Source organism: Mandrillus leucophaeus, unplaced genomic scaffold (genome assembly GCF_000951045.1).
Source record: "Mandrillus leucophaeus isolate KB7577 unplaced genomic scaffold, Mleu.le_1.0 Scaffold95, whole genome shotgun sequence".
NCBI classification, from domain to species: domain Eukaryota; kingdom Metazoa; phylum Chordata; class Mammalia; order Primates; family Cercopithecidae; genus Mandrillus; species Mandrillus leucophaeus.
The window spans coordinates 4,142,103-4,162,121 of record NW_012110363.1 but is presented as its reverse complement, the minus strand read 5'-3'; the positions used below and the strand labels follow the sequence as shown (position 1 = coordinate 4,162,121).

Below are 20,019 nucleotides of genomic sequence, written 5' to 3'. Positions count from 1 at the left end.
TTTCTGGGAGTCCATACGGGCAAAACTATTTTCACAGTAATACTGAGACTTTGTTTTTTCGCTTTTTTCAGTGTTGATATATGCAGTAGTTGTTAAATCTGTTGATGCTTTAGCATAAATAAAGGCAGGCACCAAACTGTACCAGTGGTCATTGTACCCTTCACTGCCACTGCAGTCACAGGAAGAAAAATAACACATGAAATAAATGCCAGATTCCCTTAAAATTTTTCTTGAAGCAGTGAAACTCTATTAATTTTTAAAAATCTGTGCTTGTAAGTCTCTGTCTTTTTAATATCCTGTGTGACAAAATGAGAATGTGTAAAGCACATCAACTTATCCCATAGTGCAATGGTTGTCTTGAGGAAACTACTTACATAATGTTTGAATTGTGAGCTGAACTAGCTGCTTTTTTCATTAAATGCCATTTTAACTTGAAAGAACAATGCCACTTCTCTCATTTCTTTGGAAAGTATAGCAAGTTCCTTTAAAATATGTAATTTGTATTAACATATGATAGGTTATTTTTATATGAATTTAATGCATACTTATTTTTTTAAATTTTTGGCTTTAATTTTTCATTTGATATGGTAAATAATCAGAAATGAATACTCTTAGGTGGTCCTCAGTAATTTTTAAGAGTGTGAAAGAATTCTGAAATCAAAAGTTTGAGGACCACTGTTCTAGGCTATCTTTTCTGAAATATACTCCCTTTTGTCTATATAAGATCCAGTAACTTCAAAGGTATTCCATTTCTGTAATTCTAAGATTCTGTGATTTTAAGATTTTGACATTTTCACAAAAGGACGGGTAGGGGAAAACAGATCTTTTAGTCCATAGCCATCTGCATTCTGTTTCAATGGGTGAGCTGAGTGGAGCTGGTATGCATTCTTTGATTTCTTTCAACAATCATTTATAAAGTACCTGCACTGTATAAAGTATGATGCTGGTTGCTATAGAGAATACCCAGCGAATCATACTTAGAGGCATTAAGTTATAATCTTCATGAAAGCAAGAACTTTGTCTTTTCTAGCAGGGGAAGCATCGTGGTAGGCAGGCAGATGTCTTTTGAAATCCACACGAGTCACTCGTTTTATCTCCTTAGGCAGGTTGCTATCCTCTCTGAACGTTTTTCTTCAATTGTAATATGGGGAAAAATACATACCATTCTGGATTATTTTGATGATTAGGAACTTTTAATGTAAAGTGCTTTAGCAGTGTTCTGAAATATTTTAGCCAGGTTATATAAAGGGCTTCATTTTATAGCTATTTTCTAAACCAAGAAGCATAGAAATATAGAATGGAAAATTCTATATGTATATGTAAAAGTAATTTTTAAGAAAAGTTTAATTCATAAAAGCATAATTTATTTTTAGTGACCAGAAAATAATTAGACTGTCAAAATTAATTTATTTTTTAAAAGAGAACTGATTTTTATTAAAAAAAGTATGTTAAAATAGCTATTAGATTTGATTGCTACATTGGGTTCTGTTAACCATAACCAAAACTAGGTTTTAATATAGTCATTTAGCTTATCTTTACGTATTTTTGTCATTTTCCTTTAAAAATCTATATTATAGAAGAAATAAAATTGATAGAAATTCTATATTAATAATAAAAGTAATACACATCAGTTAAGCAAAAAAAAAAAAAAAAGGTTTTCACTGATACTATTCCTTCAGATGTGAATGAACATGTTTTACTCATTTCTAATTCTATTTTATAGATTTAGTTCCAAATAGTAGTGCTTTACTTCACTGAAGAAAAGCAATTAAAAATTTCATTACAATAAGGTTATTTCATTTCCATGTTAAATTTATTGCTTAAGAGTGGTTCATTCTATAAATCAGAATTTCATAAAATGTTAAAAATATTTTTTTTTTTTAGTCTGAGTGTTCTTTTTAAATCTTTACAGGAAAATGGATGTGTCTCCGACAGAGACTATTTTCAAGTATCTCTGCTTGTGCAAATTATAGAACATAAATTTTCTTTCTCCAAAAATAGATTGTTGCTTGCCTGGTGACTCCAGTCTTCTGTGGCATAGTGATGTTTGACTTCTGGTTCTTATTGAGAGGTGCAGTAGATGGATTTTAAACATTGCATCTATAGAAATTGATCCAAATGTATAATAACCTTAGAATATTTTTACTCATACATAAAGAAATACTGTGTTGTTACGTGTTGTTTATTAATGTGGAAGAAACTAGAGATTCCTCCCTGGATTGGGATACACTGATATTTATTTTTAAACATGGAATTCGAAAGTAAAGGTGGAGTAGAGCAATGAATGCTCCTTACAGAGGCAGAGGCATGAGGGATCCTACGCCCCTTGTTAGATTTCTATATTGCAGACTATTTTTACACTTCTCTTTGTTCGTCAACTGCTCTTCAAGTCACATATGCATGCTCACTAATTTAACAGGCACCTGTTGTCATGGCAGCAGAGAACAAGAATGAAATTCATTATTTTATGCAGTGAGAGTTCCCAGGTGATACAGGTGCTGGCGGCGGGCGGAGCGGGGGGGAATACTGTAGGCTTTTGCTTTGTATAGCTCCCCAAGTAAGAGGCTGTGTCTATATTAGCAAGTGCCATGGGGATGATGGGATTTGTCTGAGGTTGCGTTCTCTACAATCTAGTGTCCCTTTATACACTCATTAGACTACATGGGGCCAACTCTAGTTCCGTTGATAATATGGTAACCATACAATGGTTTTCATCAAGGCAAATTCATGTGAAGGGATTTTCCAGTGTAAGTTATTATCTGATAAACAAGTCCATATGTTTTTGTATCTGTCTGTCTGAAGGGGTGCTGATAATGATAACAATTCTCACTGTCTTTTTCCCTTTTTGAAATAATTAAAATAATTGTTGTAAATGGAACTTTTTTCTAAATGAGATATCCAATGAGGTAACTTGGATTGAAAGAAATCTTCCAGAAAACTACTAATTGTAGAAAAGAATTTCCTTTGGTTATTTCTGTCAACCTGCCCAGTATGTATTTATCGAATGCCCATTACATACATGGCATTATGGCGGACCCTCTGTGAGATACGAGAATTCATTATCCATGGTTAGTTAATTTAAACCCACATGAAGAAAGTAACCAAAAGCACATAACAAGCACAGGCCATTCCATTATTTGGCCTGTTCATTTTTTTTTGTACTTTATTCAGTGTATGCTACATTTTTAAAAATCCATTACTTTGATAAGCCACCATCATTTTGTTTATTTGACTCTTCCCAATATAAGACAGTGCTTTGGAGGAGCATTGTAAATAGCCATATACAAAGTGGGTGCCAACTTTTAGCAGGGTTCATCTAATAACAAACATTTATTGAGTGCCTACTATGTGCTAGGCATTGAGTGAATTACTATGGTGAATGTTAAATTCCACCAATTACATGTCTTATTGCATATTTATACTTTCTCTCTGATATGCGTTTTTCTTTCTAAAGATGCAGTTTTTAAATGCTGAAAACGAATCATTTGAAAAGAGATGGTGCGGATCTTAAGATGCTGACTTACCAAACCAGAAACACACACACCTACATAGACGCTTGTGATTATACCCTCACTTAGACCCTTAAAGAGGTGGAAAACAGAGGTGGAAAAACAGAAGTTTATCTAATTTAACTAACAGATTTGAATGAGAATAACATTTCGATGTTGGGAATTTCCTACCTATGTTAGGAAGAACATCCTCATTTTACCCTGTTTTTATCTGTCAAGTACGTTCTGCCTGTATTCCCTTTGGTTTTCATTCTTTTAATGTTTTCACCTGATGACCTGCTCCCTTGCCTTCAACCTTTCTTCCAGCTCTGCATAAGAAAATAAAAATGAAACTTGCAGACACATAAAACATTTTTAGTTTTTTTTTTTTTTTTTAATAGGCACAGTGCATTTTTTGGGGAGTGAGGGGATGGGGTTATGTTACCCAGGCTCGATTTGAACTCCTGGGCTCAAGCGATCCTCCTGCCTCAGCCTCTTGAGTAGCTGGGACTGTAGGTGCACATAACTGCACCTAGGTAACAATACTCTTCTCCACCTTTCTCTCTGACTACCTGCCCTAATGTTCCCCTTACTCTCAGTAATGTGGTCTTGTACCGAGCTACTCAAAATATGATCCAAGGACGCATGCCACTTCATACCAGTTCATGAGATAACACAAAGTAAGCATTTAGAAACTTTGATAATAATTTGATAGAATAATTTTGTCTGTTGAATCTAACAAGATGTCTATCTGGTATTTTCCATTTAAAAAATTTTATTTATCTAATGATTAATCATTATTTATTTAACAAAACAATAGTCCACATAGAGAAGCACTGGCCAAATACACTCATTGTATCTCTAAAGATGCCTTTGGATTTCTTACCTCCATGCCTTTCCTGGTTTTTAGCTAATGCCGCCTGGCTCTTAAAATTTAACTGTAATGTCATCTCCTTCACGAGTTTTTCTCTGAAATCCTACTGAAGTTCTTTGTATTTCTGATGAAACCCTTATAACTAATATTTTAAATTCAGTATCATTTAACATTCTACACAAATGCGCTTGCTTTTTGCAGTATCATTTTGGAGACTAAACCTGAGAGATACAATCAGGATGGATAAGAGCATGGACTTTAAAACCATAGATACCTGGACTGGAATCCTTAGAGTTCTGTCATTTAAGAGTTGAGGGGCCTTGAGGAGGTCAACTAGCCCTTTTGTGCCTCAGTTTCCTCATTTATCAAATGAGACTATTGGTATCACCTATGTCTTAAGGTTACTATGAGGATTAAATGAAATAATACATGTGAATCATTAAGTATACAGTTCCTGGCACATACTAAGCACTCAATATAAAACTGCTATTAATATTAACAGCATTATATATATACATAAAATAAAAATATAGCACTTTTTTTTTTTGAGACGGAGTCTCACCCTGTCGCCCAGGCTTGAGTGCAATGGGGCGATCTCAGCTCACTGCAACCTCTGCTTCCCAGGTTCAAATGATTCTCCTCAGTTTCCCGAGTAGCTGGGATTACAGGCACATGCCACCATGCCCAGCTAATGTTTTTTGTAACTTTAGTAGAGAAGGGTTTCACCATGTTAGCCAGGCTGGTCTCGAACTCCTGACCTCGTGATCCGCCCACCTCAGCCTCCCAAAATGCTGGGATTACAGGCATGAGCCACCATGCCTGGCCAAAATATAGTGCTTTTTATTGCCTTCATCCAAGCATTGCCTGAAATTAGTGATTTAATCATATTGTTTTGAGGAAAAAGAAGATATGAAGAAACTGACACAATTTCTTGATAGACCCATTTTTGAAGACATGGCTGGTGTGGGTAGTGTGCATAGGGATGGAACATCTTTGGGTTTTTGCAGATTTCTAATGGGTTTTGGGGAACTAGGACAGTGCAGCAGAGGCACCCTTGTGTTGGTGCTGCAAGCATAATCTGAATCACTCATAAGATACTTTTTTCCTACAGGCAAAACTAACACTACCAAAGGAAAATGGAATTTAAAAAAAACTTTAGAAGAAGGAAATATATCTAAAAATATCCCACCACCACCAACAAAATTTTGGCTGGAACACCTGGGTTTTTCTGAGTACAATTTTAGTTAGGTAAACATTGAAAACATGTATTTTCCTAAGAAAGAAAAGAGTCGTTTTATGGAAAATGGTGGTTGGCAGTATTTTAAGATGCAGAAGATCAGTTTTGCAAAAGATATTCCTGTTTTAAAGAATGAGAAGACGTGAATTTGAACAAGCAGTAATAATGAGGACTAACACTCACCATTGCTTAGCTGACAAAATTTATCCCCAAATAGCCTTCTTTGTAGGATAATTACCTACATAGACACGAAGATGTCCACTACAGTGCTTAATCATGCAGTAGTTAAGTGATTGTTTTAATGTGTGCACTAAACAAGTATATTAAAACCATATTATGGATTCATAGCTATGTAGGATGTGCTTTATTAGGCTTTAAAAAATAGATAAGCAGTCTTAAAAGTAAGCATAAATATGCTCAATAGATAACTAAATTAACTGCCTAACAAAATGGCACTGAATTTAAGGGAGTAGATTACGTTTTTGTGGTCAAGTTATTTTTGGTATATTGAATGTGAATTCAAAAGAAAGGCTATAAACAAAATTCTGAGAAGAGCTAGAGAACATGAATTAAGAGGTACATAAGCCCTTGCTAGACAAAGGCAATAATACAAAGACATAATTTACTATAGTTGGAGGATAAGGAAAACGAAGTAAAACCTAGATTATTTGAGAACTTACAGTTGATTTTACATCTGTAGGTGTACACACAGTGTTTGTGCACATGCGCACGCATGTATATATATTTTATTTATATAGAGAGAGGGAGCCATCAAGTACGTATATAGATCTGAAAAAAATGAGCGGCAACATTTTCTAGAAGAGAATTTGGGCTGAACACACACACCTGTTTTCAATAATAATGTCTGTTAGATCTGGATGGTACAACGGTCTGTCAGGGAAGTGGCGAAATCATCACAGACTGTTGAGTCATTCAGAATTGGATCAGACGAAGTACTTTAAAAGTACACTGTAGCAAAAAATCTAATGTTGGTAAGGAAACAAGAAGATGACCTAAATCAATCTTTTCCACCTTTAACTTTTAATGCTTTTGTGTAGTTTAAAAATAGAAAAATATAATGTTTACAGAAGTACTGAAAGGGCCTTATCTCTAAAGAGCTTATTATTTAACATAAATATATAATACTCATGGTTTTGTTATAGAAACAGTACAAATGTAGCTATGTATTTTAGTCCTTTCCCCACTACTATGAAACCCACAATGATGGAAGAACTTAGGGTTTGAAGAAGCATTTAAGAAATGTTTGGTAGAGTTTTCTTTAAGGGTTATATTCAAAACACGTATGTCCAATATAACAGACTTTGATATTGTAGTCAAAATTAAATAAGATTTAGGCTTTAAAATTTTTAATGTTAATATAACTAGATGAAACAAGGATGATGATAAAATGGTACACAGATTCTTTGAGAATCGTTAGTTAATGTATATTTTAAAAAAAGGTGATTGGATGGGAAGCAGCTTTTAGAAGTTAGTTTTCATGTTCTTTCTGATCTTAACTTAAATAATTGGCAATCAGATGCAGTCTCTTTTATGTCATTTTATTTCTCTTATATTCAAAGTCAGTGAAGGTACTGCATAAAATGACTGAAATTGAGAAGAAAGGGCTCAATAAATTTTTCTAAAAGTTTCTAATTTGTGCTTTTTTAGTTTCATGTGCTATTCTAACCTACAGTGATTTGCTCGGGGCACTCTTGCTCACCTTTGGGAAACCTTCTTATGTTCATGTCAAACAAATGCACATTAACAAGCAGTGGTAACGTACTGTTCCCTGGAGTCAGCCTCTGTAACTTTTTGGATAAGCTATGGGTTAGATTTATGGTCCCATGGCTCAGGGATTGGAACCAATCTTGACAGAGCCCTCCTTTTCTGTGACTGTTTCTAGGCCAGCAGTGTACCCTTTGACTGGTGCAAATGCTTGGTTGCTCGCTCGCCACCCATGTGACCAGTTTTACATAAACTTCATAGAAAATTGGCTTATGCTAACTTCTCTTACAATCCTTTATCTCAAGCATGGTATTTGATACAAAGTCTATTTACATACAGAAAACAGAGAAGAAAGTCCTTTGTCCAATTCTTGAAGCTTGCTCTGGTAGCGAAGCAAAACTAAATAACTATTTCAATTTCCACTGGAAGTGGTAACGATGGAGAGGTGCTGACCTTGGGCAACATTTACCTTGGTGCCTGGCTCACTGATAGGATGTAGAAGATGTTCAATAAGTGTTTGTTGGATAAGTGAATAAACGATCATTGCAAAGTAGGCTAAACTTTGGCACTGCTTACTGCATCCCTTTCTAAGCAGTTGGTCTCCTGAACAGCTCCATGGGAGCTGCAGAAACACAGGAGGATGAGAAAAAGATGGGAATTTAATACCAAAAGAATAAAAGTGGCAGTATCTGTCTATCTTTTGACTCGTAAGCACATGTACAAACTCTGACTAGTTAGCCTAAAACCATTCAATGTGACATACTGGGGAAAAAAAATTGTGAAATTTTGGAGACAAACAAATCTATGTCTAAATCCTAACTTTGCTACTTACTTACTAATATTCTACCCAGGACAGGTTACTTAATGTCTCTGAGGCTGAATTTTTCTTCATTTAAAATGGATAAATTACTTTTTGTCTTAGAAGCTTGTTTTGAGGTAAATAACTTTGGAGAGTATGTAGGTGTGTCTCAACAAGAGTAATAGTAGTTTTCATTTTTTGAGTGTCTTATAGATGCTTGGGACAGGGCTGGAGGGTGTACACATATTTTCATCAATCTTTCTACCAAGTGTTCAAGGTAAAGAGTATCATTCCTCTTACTCAGGCGTTTAAATTGAGGGTCAGTGATGAAAAGGAATCTGCACAAGGTTGCAGAGCTCAGAAGTGTGAAAGCAGAGATTTGACTTAAATTTATCTAGTTCCTTTGCCCAGGCTTTATTTTACCTGATTCATAAATATTATTTCTTTCCTTGCCCAAAGGAAATGGAATTAAGCAATTCTTCTTTTTCTAATTAATCTGGTTACCCTCTTCTATAGGATGGTATCCTTAACTCCCATAATAAACTTCAAGAAGCCCATTTTGTTCACTTGTTTAGATTCTAGCTGTGGCCTCCATTTAGATAGTGCTTTTAGTTTTTATGATTGGGTCTCACATCTTTTCAATAGATTTTTTCTATGTAATTTCGAGTTAGACTACTGTAATACTGAAGTCCAGGTAGGCTAGGGGTTGCAATAAACTTTTTGTGGCAATGAAGTAACTCCAGTTTCCCATAAACCACCTGAGGGAGAAAACAAGACAGAGCCTTCCAGACACATAGAAGTACAATGGTGTTTCTTCTGTCGTGCATGGAGTCAGAGATTCTGCTGGCCATGTGTCGGTATGTGATGTCAGTGGGAACTTTGAATATTTAGGGTGGAGATGCCTGACTTGGATAATCTGACTTTGGATCTATTAGCAGAAGCTGGAAATGCTCATAACTATGACTGAGTCAGAAGGATATGAACCTTGGACTTGTTCTGACAGTTGCCTTTAATTAAATGAGCCTGGCCCTCTTAGATTCTGGCAAGTCAGCTGTTGAGAAAGCACTGGTTTTTGAAAATCTTGTAACTTTCCCAAGTTTTGTTTTCACTCAGCATCTTGGATTTTGTGTTTTCCATTTACAGATTTATAATCGCTTAGATACAAATTGCTGTGGATTCAGACCTCGCAAGGAAGATACCTGTGTACAGAATGGATTGAGGCCAAAATGTGACAACCAAGGTTCTGCGGCTCTAGCACACATTATCCAGCGAAAGCATGACCCAAGGCATTTGGTTTTTATAGACAACAAGGGTTTCTTTGACAGGAGTGAAGATAACTTAAACTTCAAATTGTTAGAAGGCATCAAAGAGTAAGTTTTATAGTAACATCTGCAGGACATCACATTTATATTAGATAAGTAGCAAGGTTCTGAGAAAACTCACATCTTACATCTGATCATTTTAACCCTTGAAAATCATTGTGAATGTGGAATCTGGGAATGGAGACCCAAGAAGGGAAACAAACCCAAGAAGAACAGAACGAGAGTGCAGCCGTAGCGCCTCTATCGCCAACCCATACCGCCTACAAAGCGCATACTACATTTCACATTCATGATGTTGCTTGGTTCTCATTGGGAAAATCCATGTGGGTTTTGTTGCAAGAGTGCAGGGACCTCTGGCATAGGATTTGGCAGAGCAGGGATAAGCAGGTGGTGGAGGCTCCACTATTAGGCATAAGATAGGACATGGGAAGAACTAATAGACATGCAAATATTGACATGGCAGAATGTCCAAATTTATAATGAACTCAAGTGACTTTTATGAATGCAGTGGAGAATGACAGCCAATCTGGTAAGTAAGGCATAGTCTCAAAGGACAGCTGGCTGTTGAATTCAGCAGGAGGATTTTTCAGCATTTTGAAATCCTTCAAGGAGACATAGATTGAGGGGAAAAGTATCTAACACCTGAGAGAGGGTTTATGGAGGCTAGTTAGGGAAGAATTATTTATTTACTAAGGGTTGACCAAGAATTCAGGAAAGATCTCAAAGATTTGGGGACATCCGGCAAGACTCAGAAAGAATGCAGAGTGGAGAGGGAACCAAAGAAGGAGTTCTGCAATGCAGAAGTTAAAACACAGTGGTTGCTCATGGCACACTTGATCATACATCTGTTGGAAATAAAGGACATTAAGACACTTAGTAATGGCAAGAACCCAGCTATAAAGCGTGAGCTGTTCAACCCCAGCAGTGGAAATTGTGGCTGGATTTCAAGTTCCACCGCATAGTGGGCAGAGCCACTCTCCATACTTCCCACCTTAGTCAGAAATCAGATTGACTAAGAGACTGCTGTAGGGTGGAGATCTAAAAATAGAGGGTTCATTGGTAAAATAGGTAACCAGCTGTGTGAAGCTAGGTGACTGCTGGAAAGCTCACGAGCAAGTCTAAAATTGAGGTTAGAACCCAGGTCCTCCAAATCCAAGTTCAGTATTTTTTTTTTTTCTGTAATAACTGTGGTGTTATTTCTGTAATAACTGTGGTGTGCTCTGTTACTATTATTCTTGTTAATAATATTCTGGAGCATATTTCAATCATTCTTCCTAAACTCGATGACTTACATGGTGTGGATTTTGTGTACTTAAGCATTAAGAGCAATACTGTTCCTGTGAGAGTTTTATGAGACACGATTTTATAAGTTTTTTGCCGGGTCCTGCCCGGTTGATACTTGTTTCTCACCATCTCTTTGTGGATTGAAGGCAGGACGTGTGGCAGGTTTTCTCTTTTAAGCTAAGGAAATTTTATGTATGGGAAAATCGACTTTCCTAAGACATCACTTACTAGGGTGATATTACAGGGTCTTCTTAAATCCCTAAATTCCCTCTTAGACTTAGGAGTGCCTGAAGAATACAGTCCATCCATTTCATACATTCATGTAAATGTGAATATCTTTATTTCTTCTTTCAAAGAAGATTTACGTTTAAATGCATTATGAGGAGTAATGGATTTGAAGTTAAATCTTCTTTGAAAATATGATTCACACATTGAAAAGCAAAAATGAAGACTTTTCTAATCCCCGATTTATGCATTGAATATTCCGACTATTATATCAGTGTAGTGCAGAGACAGGTAATATTTTTGCTTTCCTTTATGAAAAGGATTAACCACTAAGGAGATCCAATGGTTTTAATGATTTCATCTCATGCATCCTGCCACAGCTAAATTAGTTGAAAGGCTATAGAATTGACAATTCATGGACTATTAATACTTCATAAAGCAAAAATCCCACTTAATACTAGAGCCCCTAAAGTTTAGCCCCTCAACTATATAGCAATGTCTTCAGGTAACTAAGAGCATCTTATAAACGTTCTTTCATTCCACATTTCCTCGCATACATTAAGCTTGTCCAGCGCTTTGGCCTTTTTACTTGCTGCAGCCTCAGAACTGCTAGAGCACCTGATACTTGCTTTCAGGCACTCTCTGTGCCATCTCCATTGTGCTCCATTGAAATTTGGAAGAGGTGCTTAGAAGGCCTGAAATTTCTGGCAAAGTGTACTCTTTAAGCAAGTATATATGTTTTTGAGGTATAACTGAGTTTATTAGAAATGTACTCTTAAAAAATATTTTTACTGTGCTTTTATCAGCATTTTAATGAAAGCTGAGAAACGTCAGATTGGGGATTTAGCAAAATATTACTTACGTTTTTGACCTAGAAATTTTGCTAAGTCCTTCAGATAATGTATATGCTGGACTCCTGGCTTTCTACTTTCTAAATGAAGAAAAGCAAGCGCAATGCATTCTTTCAAGGTAATTCAGCAAAGACCCCTCTAAATTGGTCTTAGGTTTTCCAGAGAGACTTTCATTGTGGAACTAAAAGTTTTCTCTGAAACTTGAGTTTTGCTAAATTTATTTGAAAACATCTTAGTACTCCAGTTAAATAAAATGATCCTAAATCCTCAGAGTTCCAGAGGTATAATATGACTCAAAGACAATTCGTTCTTTAATTTGATGTGTTTGAATGATTCTTGTCTCATTTTAGTACACACATTTTTTATTATTTCACATAAATTCAGTTGTGTAACTTGTATTCAGGCAGAATACTTTATTGAAGTTGTCATCATCAATATGTCTCTCATATTTTCTTGCATAAAATCCCACCTTGATACGTCAGAGGATACCATTCTACTTGACAGATTAAAGGGGTTTCCACAGCTGAAATGAGCCTAAGACTAAGAAAAGTATTTCTGCCAGGCTAATAGAATCCTTTCCAATTCCATGCCTTTGTTTGAGTGTACAGAATTACCTTAAGTAAGATGTCTGTCATGTTCTGAATGGTGTAGAATATTCAGTTCACTGGAAACACTTTCTTCTAGTATATTATTATTAAGAGAAGTGTCATCTTGGCAGTGACAAAAATGTTTTGGTTCTCAAACATACCATTTGATAGTGTGATTTATGACAGGTTAATGAAAGGCAGGACAGTTGGGTAAGGAGTACTATTCCTAAGCAATTACTAAGATTGAAATACCATGTTTTATCTTTTCAGGTTTCCCGCTTCTGCAGTTTCTGTTTTGAAGAGCCAGCACTTACGGCAGAAACTCCTTCAGTCTCTGTTTCTTGATAAAGTGTATTGGGAAAGTCAAGGAGGTAGACAAGGAATTGAAAAGCTTATTGATGTAATAGAACACAGAGCCAAAATTCTTATCACCTATATCAATGCACACGGGGCCAAAGTATTACCTATGAATGAATGACAAAAGAATTTTCTGGCTAGGATGTTATATATAAATATGCATTTTTGGTTTTGTTTTTAAATCAAGCACATCAACCTCAAGCGTGTTTAGCAATGAGGCAGTGTAGATGAATACATAAAATAAATGACTTTAACCAAGTAGCTATAATGGAACTGAGCACTGTATGCATACTTAAAAAAGTTTTTAAAAACAAGCTACTTAAGAAGTATTTGTTTATATTTTTCTGTAACATCATGCTATGTGTGAATCTGAACATCTGACAACAGAAGCTTCAGTTATTATTCTAGCTAAGTTTTGAAAACATTTGTCATGCTGTTTAATAGAAAAGTGTAAGCCGGAGGTACTGACTCCATTAATAAAGCATATTTTATGCCATTTTGACTGTTCTGACCAAATACTAATGGGAATGATTCTTGACGTTCTTCTGTTGCTGATTGTTAACATAGAGCAGCCTCCACACTACCCCGAGGCAACTCTACATTGGAACACTGAGGCTCACAGCCTGCAAGAACATCAGAACTGACCGTACATTTAAACAGAAATGCTGACTTATTTGCAAAATCACCAGTATATTTTCTATTGTGTCTATAAATAATCAGCCATTTAAGTAGCAAGAATCATATTTTCCATTCCTTTTTAGAAATTTTTTTTGTTGCCACTATGGAATCATTCAAATCTGACAATTTACATATTAAAGTTTAATTTACATATTAAACTCTCTCTGTTTCAGTCCAATTCATGCCTAGTGGCTGAGAAATTAAATAATTCTCAAGTATGAAGTTACCTATCTGAAAATGTACTTACAGAGTATCATTTTAAAATGGATGTCTCTTTAAAAATTTTGTTACTTTTACAAACAATGTAATATAATTTATGTATATTTTATTAATAGTAGTGAATTCCTTAACATTTGTTCTATGTAATTATATTTAATTTGGTTTAATGGTTGCTGCCCAGATATTGAGAATTGGTCCCGATATTGAGGGTGTTTCAATATATTATCTGGCTTATTTCAACATGAGTAATATGCACAAAATAAGTTAAAACCTGCCTCTGATCAATTTTCCTCATGGCTAGAACTAACACAGTAAATTTGGACAATATTAAGCCTCAAATAATCCTCTCCAAACTCAACACTTCTTAAATTAGCTTGGAAGAGGTTCGTGTGTTGCATATTTATGTACTTTACCAATACCCAAGATGGTCACATATGGTAAATACTCACATAGAATTTCAAATTCAGAATAGATTACCATTACCCTCCTGCCCTTACACATCCTACTTCTTATTTAAAAGTTCAATCTGTGACTTTTTCATTTCCTGAAAGTTTAAAAATACAATTTGAGAATGTTTATAATACATTCTCTCCTGTCTTTTCACAGTTATGTCTGTTATTGCTAAAATACACCACATTTTCTTTGTTCTGTTCAAGGGTAACTCAATATCTGTGTGAAAGAGAACTACTAACAACATTACAATAGACGCTAGATTTGAAAAAAAATCTGTAGATCTAATTGACACAAGTGTAGAACAAAATGTCAAAATAATGTTTTAAGTATAAGAGAAGATGGACCAAGGAGAGAGAGATCATTTGAAAATCTAATTGTAGCTTTTCTAGGCTCACATTCATGTACTACTTTTAGCACCCTTATGGGCTGTGCTCGCCCCCTGGACAATTGAGCTTTGGCCTATCTTCCTCTTCAATGTTCCCTCTATTGACCTGAGTGCTTCCCTCGCTTCTACAGATTTATAGCACTCCTTGGCTCTTTTGAGTCTCCACTTTTACTCACTGTCTCTGGGATTTTTAAGATCCTTTTCTTATCTTATAAATCATCCTCTTAATGAAAATTAGCCTAACAAAAGTTTGGAGACTGGAATTCTACTTTGAGCCACTGATTTGAAATAACTCTTTTGGCAAGTTGCCTGACACCTTGTCTTACCAAGGTGGCATATTTGCATTTTTACTGCTTAAAACATTTTTTTTTTTTTTACCATCTTTATCCAAATTTATCATATTGATGGTAGGACTAACAGGCTTTTTAGAAGCTGGCTTTAACTTTTGAGTCTCAAGCTACAATGCTGCTGGGTAGCCTGGTCCTCCCACGTGAGGGTTTAACTTCGTTTATTTGCCTCCAGTTATTCCAAAATGCTTATTAAATGAAAGGCCCAGGAACATGTTTATTTTAGTCACCTTTGCTTTTTAACAATTTTGTTTTGTAACCAATGAGTAATTCATGATGAATTATTTTTGACTAATGGATAGCTGAAGGCCAGGCTTTTAATTCTAATAGGTAATGCTCTTCTTTTGTCTTATTGAAACAATGAGAATACTCTGTGCATTTCAAATACACTCCGATTATGCTGCGGTTTCATTCACATAAGCACAATATGTGTTTTATTTATAACTTCATAACAAATTTATAATGTAATAATTTACCTTAGCAGACATGCAAACACTTATTCTTGTGTGACTTACTTTCTTTAAGCTAATAATATAAAAATAAATATGTATCTTAAAAATCTATAATGAAACATTAGAAATTAAAGATACATGCTTTTTATTTTGCAGATGAGTTCATTTGCTTTTGTAGATGTGTTTTCAAAAGCTAGGTACAAAGGAATGTTTGCTACCTTTAGCCCTGAATAAAGAAATAGAGTCAAGAATTTTGTTGGATTGTGTTTGTGTGTGCATGTATTTGATATCATCATTATATTTGTAATCTTTGGACTTGTAATCATAGCCTGTTTATTCTATTGTGTCATTAAATATACTTTACCTTATATATAATGAATAAAATACCTAGATGTAGATTTATTTACACACTGTCTTATGAAATTCTTATGTTTATATCAGCACAGAACAAGCACACATTTAGAGCATTCATCTGAAAATTATATGGAAATTGAACATGGGTCAAATAAAGATGATAAAGACCTTTTTTAAAAAAATTAAGTATCATAAACAATAATCAAGAACTTTCATTCAAGAAAGAACTATAATTGACTTGTCAGATAAAGATGATAACAATTGACACTTGGGACTACTAGAGGGGGACAAGTGTTGAAAAACTAATTCTTGGGTGTTATGCTCAGTACGTAGGTGATGGGATCATTCATATCCCAAACTTCAGTATCATGCAGTATGCCTAGGTAACAACCCTGCACATTTACCCCCTGAATCTAAAATAAATGTTGAAAAAGAAGAAAAAAAAGAAAGAATTGACTTGTCAGAATGAAACTTGGAAATAGCCAGAAAAGAGTTTTGTGTGTTTTTTCAGTGCAATGCTGGGCTTAATTTTCTATTACATGGGCTACTTAACAATGCAGGAGGGCAAAGACTTACAGAGTTTTGTTCTGTAGAGATGCAAATAATTTCTTTCTGGTGGAAGTGATAAACTTAATGATTACAATTTATTATTTTGTTGGGCATTAACCAGTTTTAATCTAGTCCAACAATCTTATCCCAATATTGCCTATAAATATTTAGCTTTTGAGATACTCTTTTAAATGGTTTTTACCATCTCACTGGTTCCATCATTAATGGATTATTTGAATAAAATCTTTATAATCTATTCATTTAACATTTTCATATGAATCAGTTTTTCATCTGTTGAAAATTTTGCTTTAATAAACATTTAACCATAGAGCCATATAATTTTATTTGCTTGAGAGTCATGATTTTACATTTTGGAAAATTTTACTTTAATAAACTTTCAAAATACAGACTTATACAATTTTCTTTTTTCTTTTTTGAGAGGAAGTCTTGCTCTGTCGCCCAGGCTGGAGTGCAGTGGCATGATGTTGGCTCATTGCAACCTCTGCTTTCTGGGTTCAAGGGATTTTCCTGCCTCAGCCTCCTGAGTAGCTGGGATTACAGGTGCCTGCCATCATATCCTGATAGTTTTTGTATTTTTAGCAGAGATGGGGTTTCACCATGTTGGACAGGCTGGTCTGGAACTCCTGACCTCAGGTGATCTGCCCGCCTTGGCCTCCCCAAGTGCTGGGATTACAGGCTTGAGCCACAGCGCTTGGCTGACTTACACAATTTTATAATAGAATGGGACCATGAAGTCAGCATCTTGTCCAACAACTTCATCCTCCTGATGGAGAAACTAAGGCTTAGTGAGGCAAAGTGACTTGCCCCAGTCTATACAAACTGTTGACTGAGAATCTTCAATGTTGAAACTGACTTAGAAAGTTAGAAAGCCAAGATTTTCTCAGAGATTTATTATCTACCAAGATAAAATAAGAAATCCCACTTTATACACCTTGAAGATCTTACATAGGCATATTCATATGTAGTAATAATTTTAGGGCACTATTTTATGAACATTTGGAGAGCAGAATGAACAAGAAAGCTACTTATATTATGAAACTTTTGATAATTACATTGCAAAGTTGATTGAGAATTTACCAAGTGTTACGCTGTGTTAAACAATGCAGATACACAAATTAATAAGTAAATTTTTAACGTGTTAACCATCAATCGACCTGTAATTGGGCTTTAAGTTATATCTTTAGTAGCAAAAATGTAGGAAAACAATTCTTTTGAGAAGTGTCCAGAAATGAACTCTTATTAGACTAGAGAGGGGATTCGGTACTCACAGTAAGAGTTTGCCTATCTGTAGTTTATTGTTAATGATTGCTGCTTGAAATGATAGTTCAGAGTCACATTGTGGCTAAATGAATAGATCTAATCACCTCAATATGTTCTGCAGACATCACCATGTTCTAGTGTTATGGTACAATAATAGATTAATACTGTTTTGCAACCTAATGAATATACTGATTAATCAAAAATGCATTAATTTATGTTCTGTGTTGTACCAGTGGTATTTAACCTTTTATGAGATCTGGACCTCTTTGAGAAGATGATTAAAAGTTTAGCTGTCTATACAGTTCTGTATGTAGTTTCATGGGGCTCTCAGATCTGCAGATACCTATTTATGGAGCTCTTCCCTCCCAGGTCTATAGTCTCCCAGGTTAGGAAAGCTTGCTTTCTAGTGTACTTAAGAAGATGGGAAATTATATTATTTGCATTCAGAAGATCTTCACCTAGTATGTTTTAAAAGCTTTGTTTTTATGCAAAGGTGAAAACTTAGGTTTTGGTGAAGAATATTCAATGAGATACATTATTCACCAATGAAAGTTGAGAGACCATTTACTTTAGCAACTCTTAAACATTTTCAGCCCATACCATCAATTCCAAATTCACTACCCTTTACTTAATCAACTATAGAAACAAACCTTTGAGTTTATTGTCACTTCAATCTTTAATTTATTAAAAATTACCAGTTACCTGTTTTATTTGCTGTGAAATACAAAAGATCTCAGATAGTCACTTTTAAAATTGTGTTTTGCTCAGGAATAAAAAAACAAACACCACATTTTATCACTCTAAGTGGTAGCTGAACAATGAGAACACATGGATACAGGGAGGAGAACATCACACACTGGAACCTGTTGGGGGTAGGGAACTAGGGGAGGGATAGCATTTGGAGAAATACCTAATGTAAATGATGGGTTGATGGGTGCAGCAAACCCATCATGGCACATGTTTACCTATGTAAGAAACCTGCATGTTCTGCACATGTATCCCAGAACTTAAAGTGTAATAAAAAAAAACTTGTGTTTTGGAGTATAGGAGAAATACAGTCAGTGTATGCTATTGAATGATTTCCTGCCAGTGGTTTTCTGGGCATTACCATAATACTCCTGCTTTTTATTAAACAACTTCCTAAACAAATGAATGAATTTTTCCCAAAGGAATTATTTCCTTGACATTTATGCAAAGAACTGTAACCATTTCTTACTGTTCTTTTGACCTGTTAGAGGAGTTTGAAGTGTCTATGCTCATGTCACCTTTTGCCCCACTTCCAATTTACACACAGCTGTCTTATGTCAAAATATGGCATCTTCACCAATTTTTAAGCTCTTTAGTCCTCCAGGATAGGGCTTTGCCGTAAGAAAGGTCTGACTAAGAAGGGTTGCTGGCAGACTGTTTTGCAAACTAAAAATGCACATGGTAAGCAAATGAAGTCACAGGAATCCTTTCTTAAAACGACATTGCATGTGGTTAAATTTGTTCAATATTTTTTTTCATCTTAGAAAGGTACCATTTTATTCCCATGATTCCAAAGTGTATTTCGTTTGTTGATAAAAATATGCACAGTCATGTGTACATTAAGAAATCTCTATGCTTCTTCTTTTAAGAAAGTTATCTGTATTTTGTAAGAGTACTTGTCAAGATTTCTAAAGCTTTTGAGACAAAGCGCTAACAAATAAAAAAACTTCTCTTGTCAGTGGCTTTAATCACTGCTGCAGAATAGCTAGCTGTGCTATATTTCGAAAGGCAAACTGGGCTGCGAGAGAGTGGGACAAGTCACTAAATGAGACTGAAACAGCTGTGATTCTGCAAGATGTGCCAACAGTGTCTTTAGCTTCAGGACACCAGACGTTATTTGGTTTATAAAGTACCCTATGTTATTGGCTCTGCTTCTGTTTAAAAGAACAAGATATCGTGTTCTGTACACTCATTTCAGGCTCTCAGGAGTATTAAAAAAACCATCATTCTCAGCAAACTAACACAAGAACAGAAAACCAAACACCACATGTTCTCACTCCTAAGTGGGAGTTGAACAATGAGAACACATGGACACAGGGAGGGGAACATCACACACCAGGGCCTGTCGAGGGGTGAGGGGCCAGGGGAGGAATAGCATTAGGAGAAATACCTAAAGTAGCTGACGGGTTGATGGGTGCAGCAAACCACCATGGCATGTGTGTAACAAACCTGCGTGTTCTGCACATGTATCCCAGAACTTAAAGTATAATGAAAAGAAAAGAAAAAAGAAACAACTCTGATCCAGATATTCCCTCTAACTTTCTGAGAATACGTTATGATTAAGCTTGCAAGATTCAGTTCTTTTGAAAGAGAATGAGCAAATGATTTATAGCTTCTCCTAGGAGGGAGTCAGTTTTCTTCTCTTTTAATCAGGTAACAAATGACAGTTAAAAGATAGGACTTTCCCAAGAGTTTTGGTGGCTACTATGGCAATGCTCTTATTGTGTATTACTGTTAGTATTCATTTAGTGCTTGCAATACCAAAAATTTTATCTCAGATAGAAAGGATATGCTATGTTTAGAGA

The 20,019-nt window shown here is 35.3% G+C and overlaps 1 protein-coding gene across 2 annotated transcripts in view; it reads left to right on the top strand.

The window, feature by feature from the left end:
• Window positions 1–15,691, top strand: part of FAM198B (family with sequence similarity 198, member B) — a 48,161-nt gene extending 32,470 nt beyond the window's left edge. For both annotated transcript variants that reach the window (XM_011970506.1, XM_011970505.1), the window contains exons 4-5: window positions 9,267–9,493; window positions 12,663–15,691. In XM_011970506.1, the coding sequence (XP_011825896.1) occupies window positions 9,267–9,493; window positions 12,663–12,870 (435 nt within the window). In that variant the 3' untranslated portion in view covers window positions 12,871–15,691. The remainder of the gene's footprint in view (window positions 1–9,266; window positions 9,494–12,662) is intronic.
• Window positions 15,692–20,019: the final 4,328 nt, after the last annotated feature.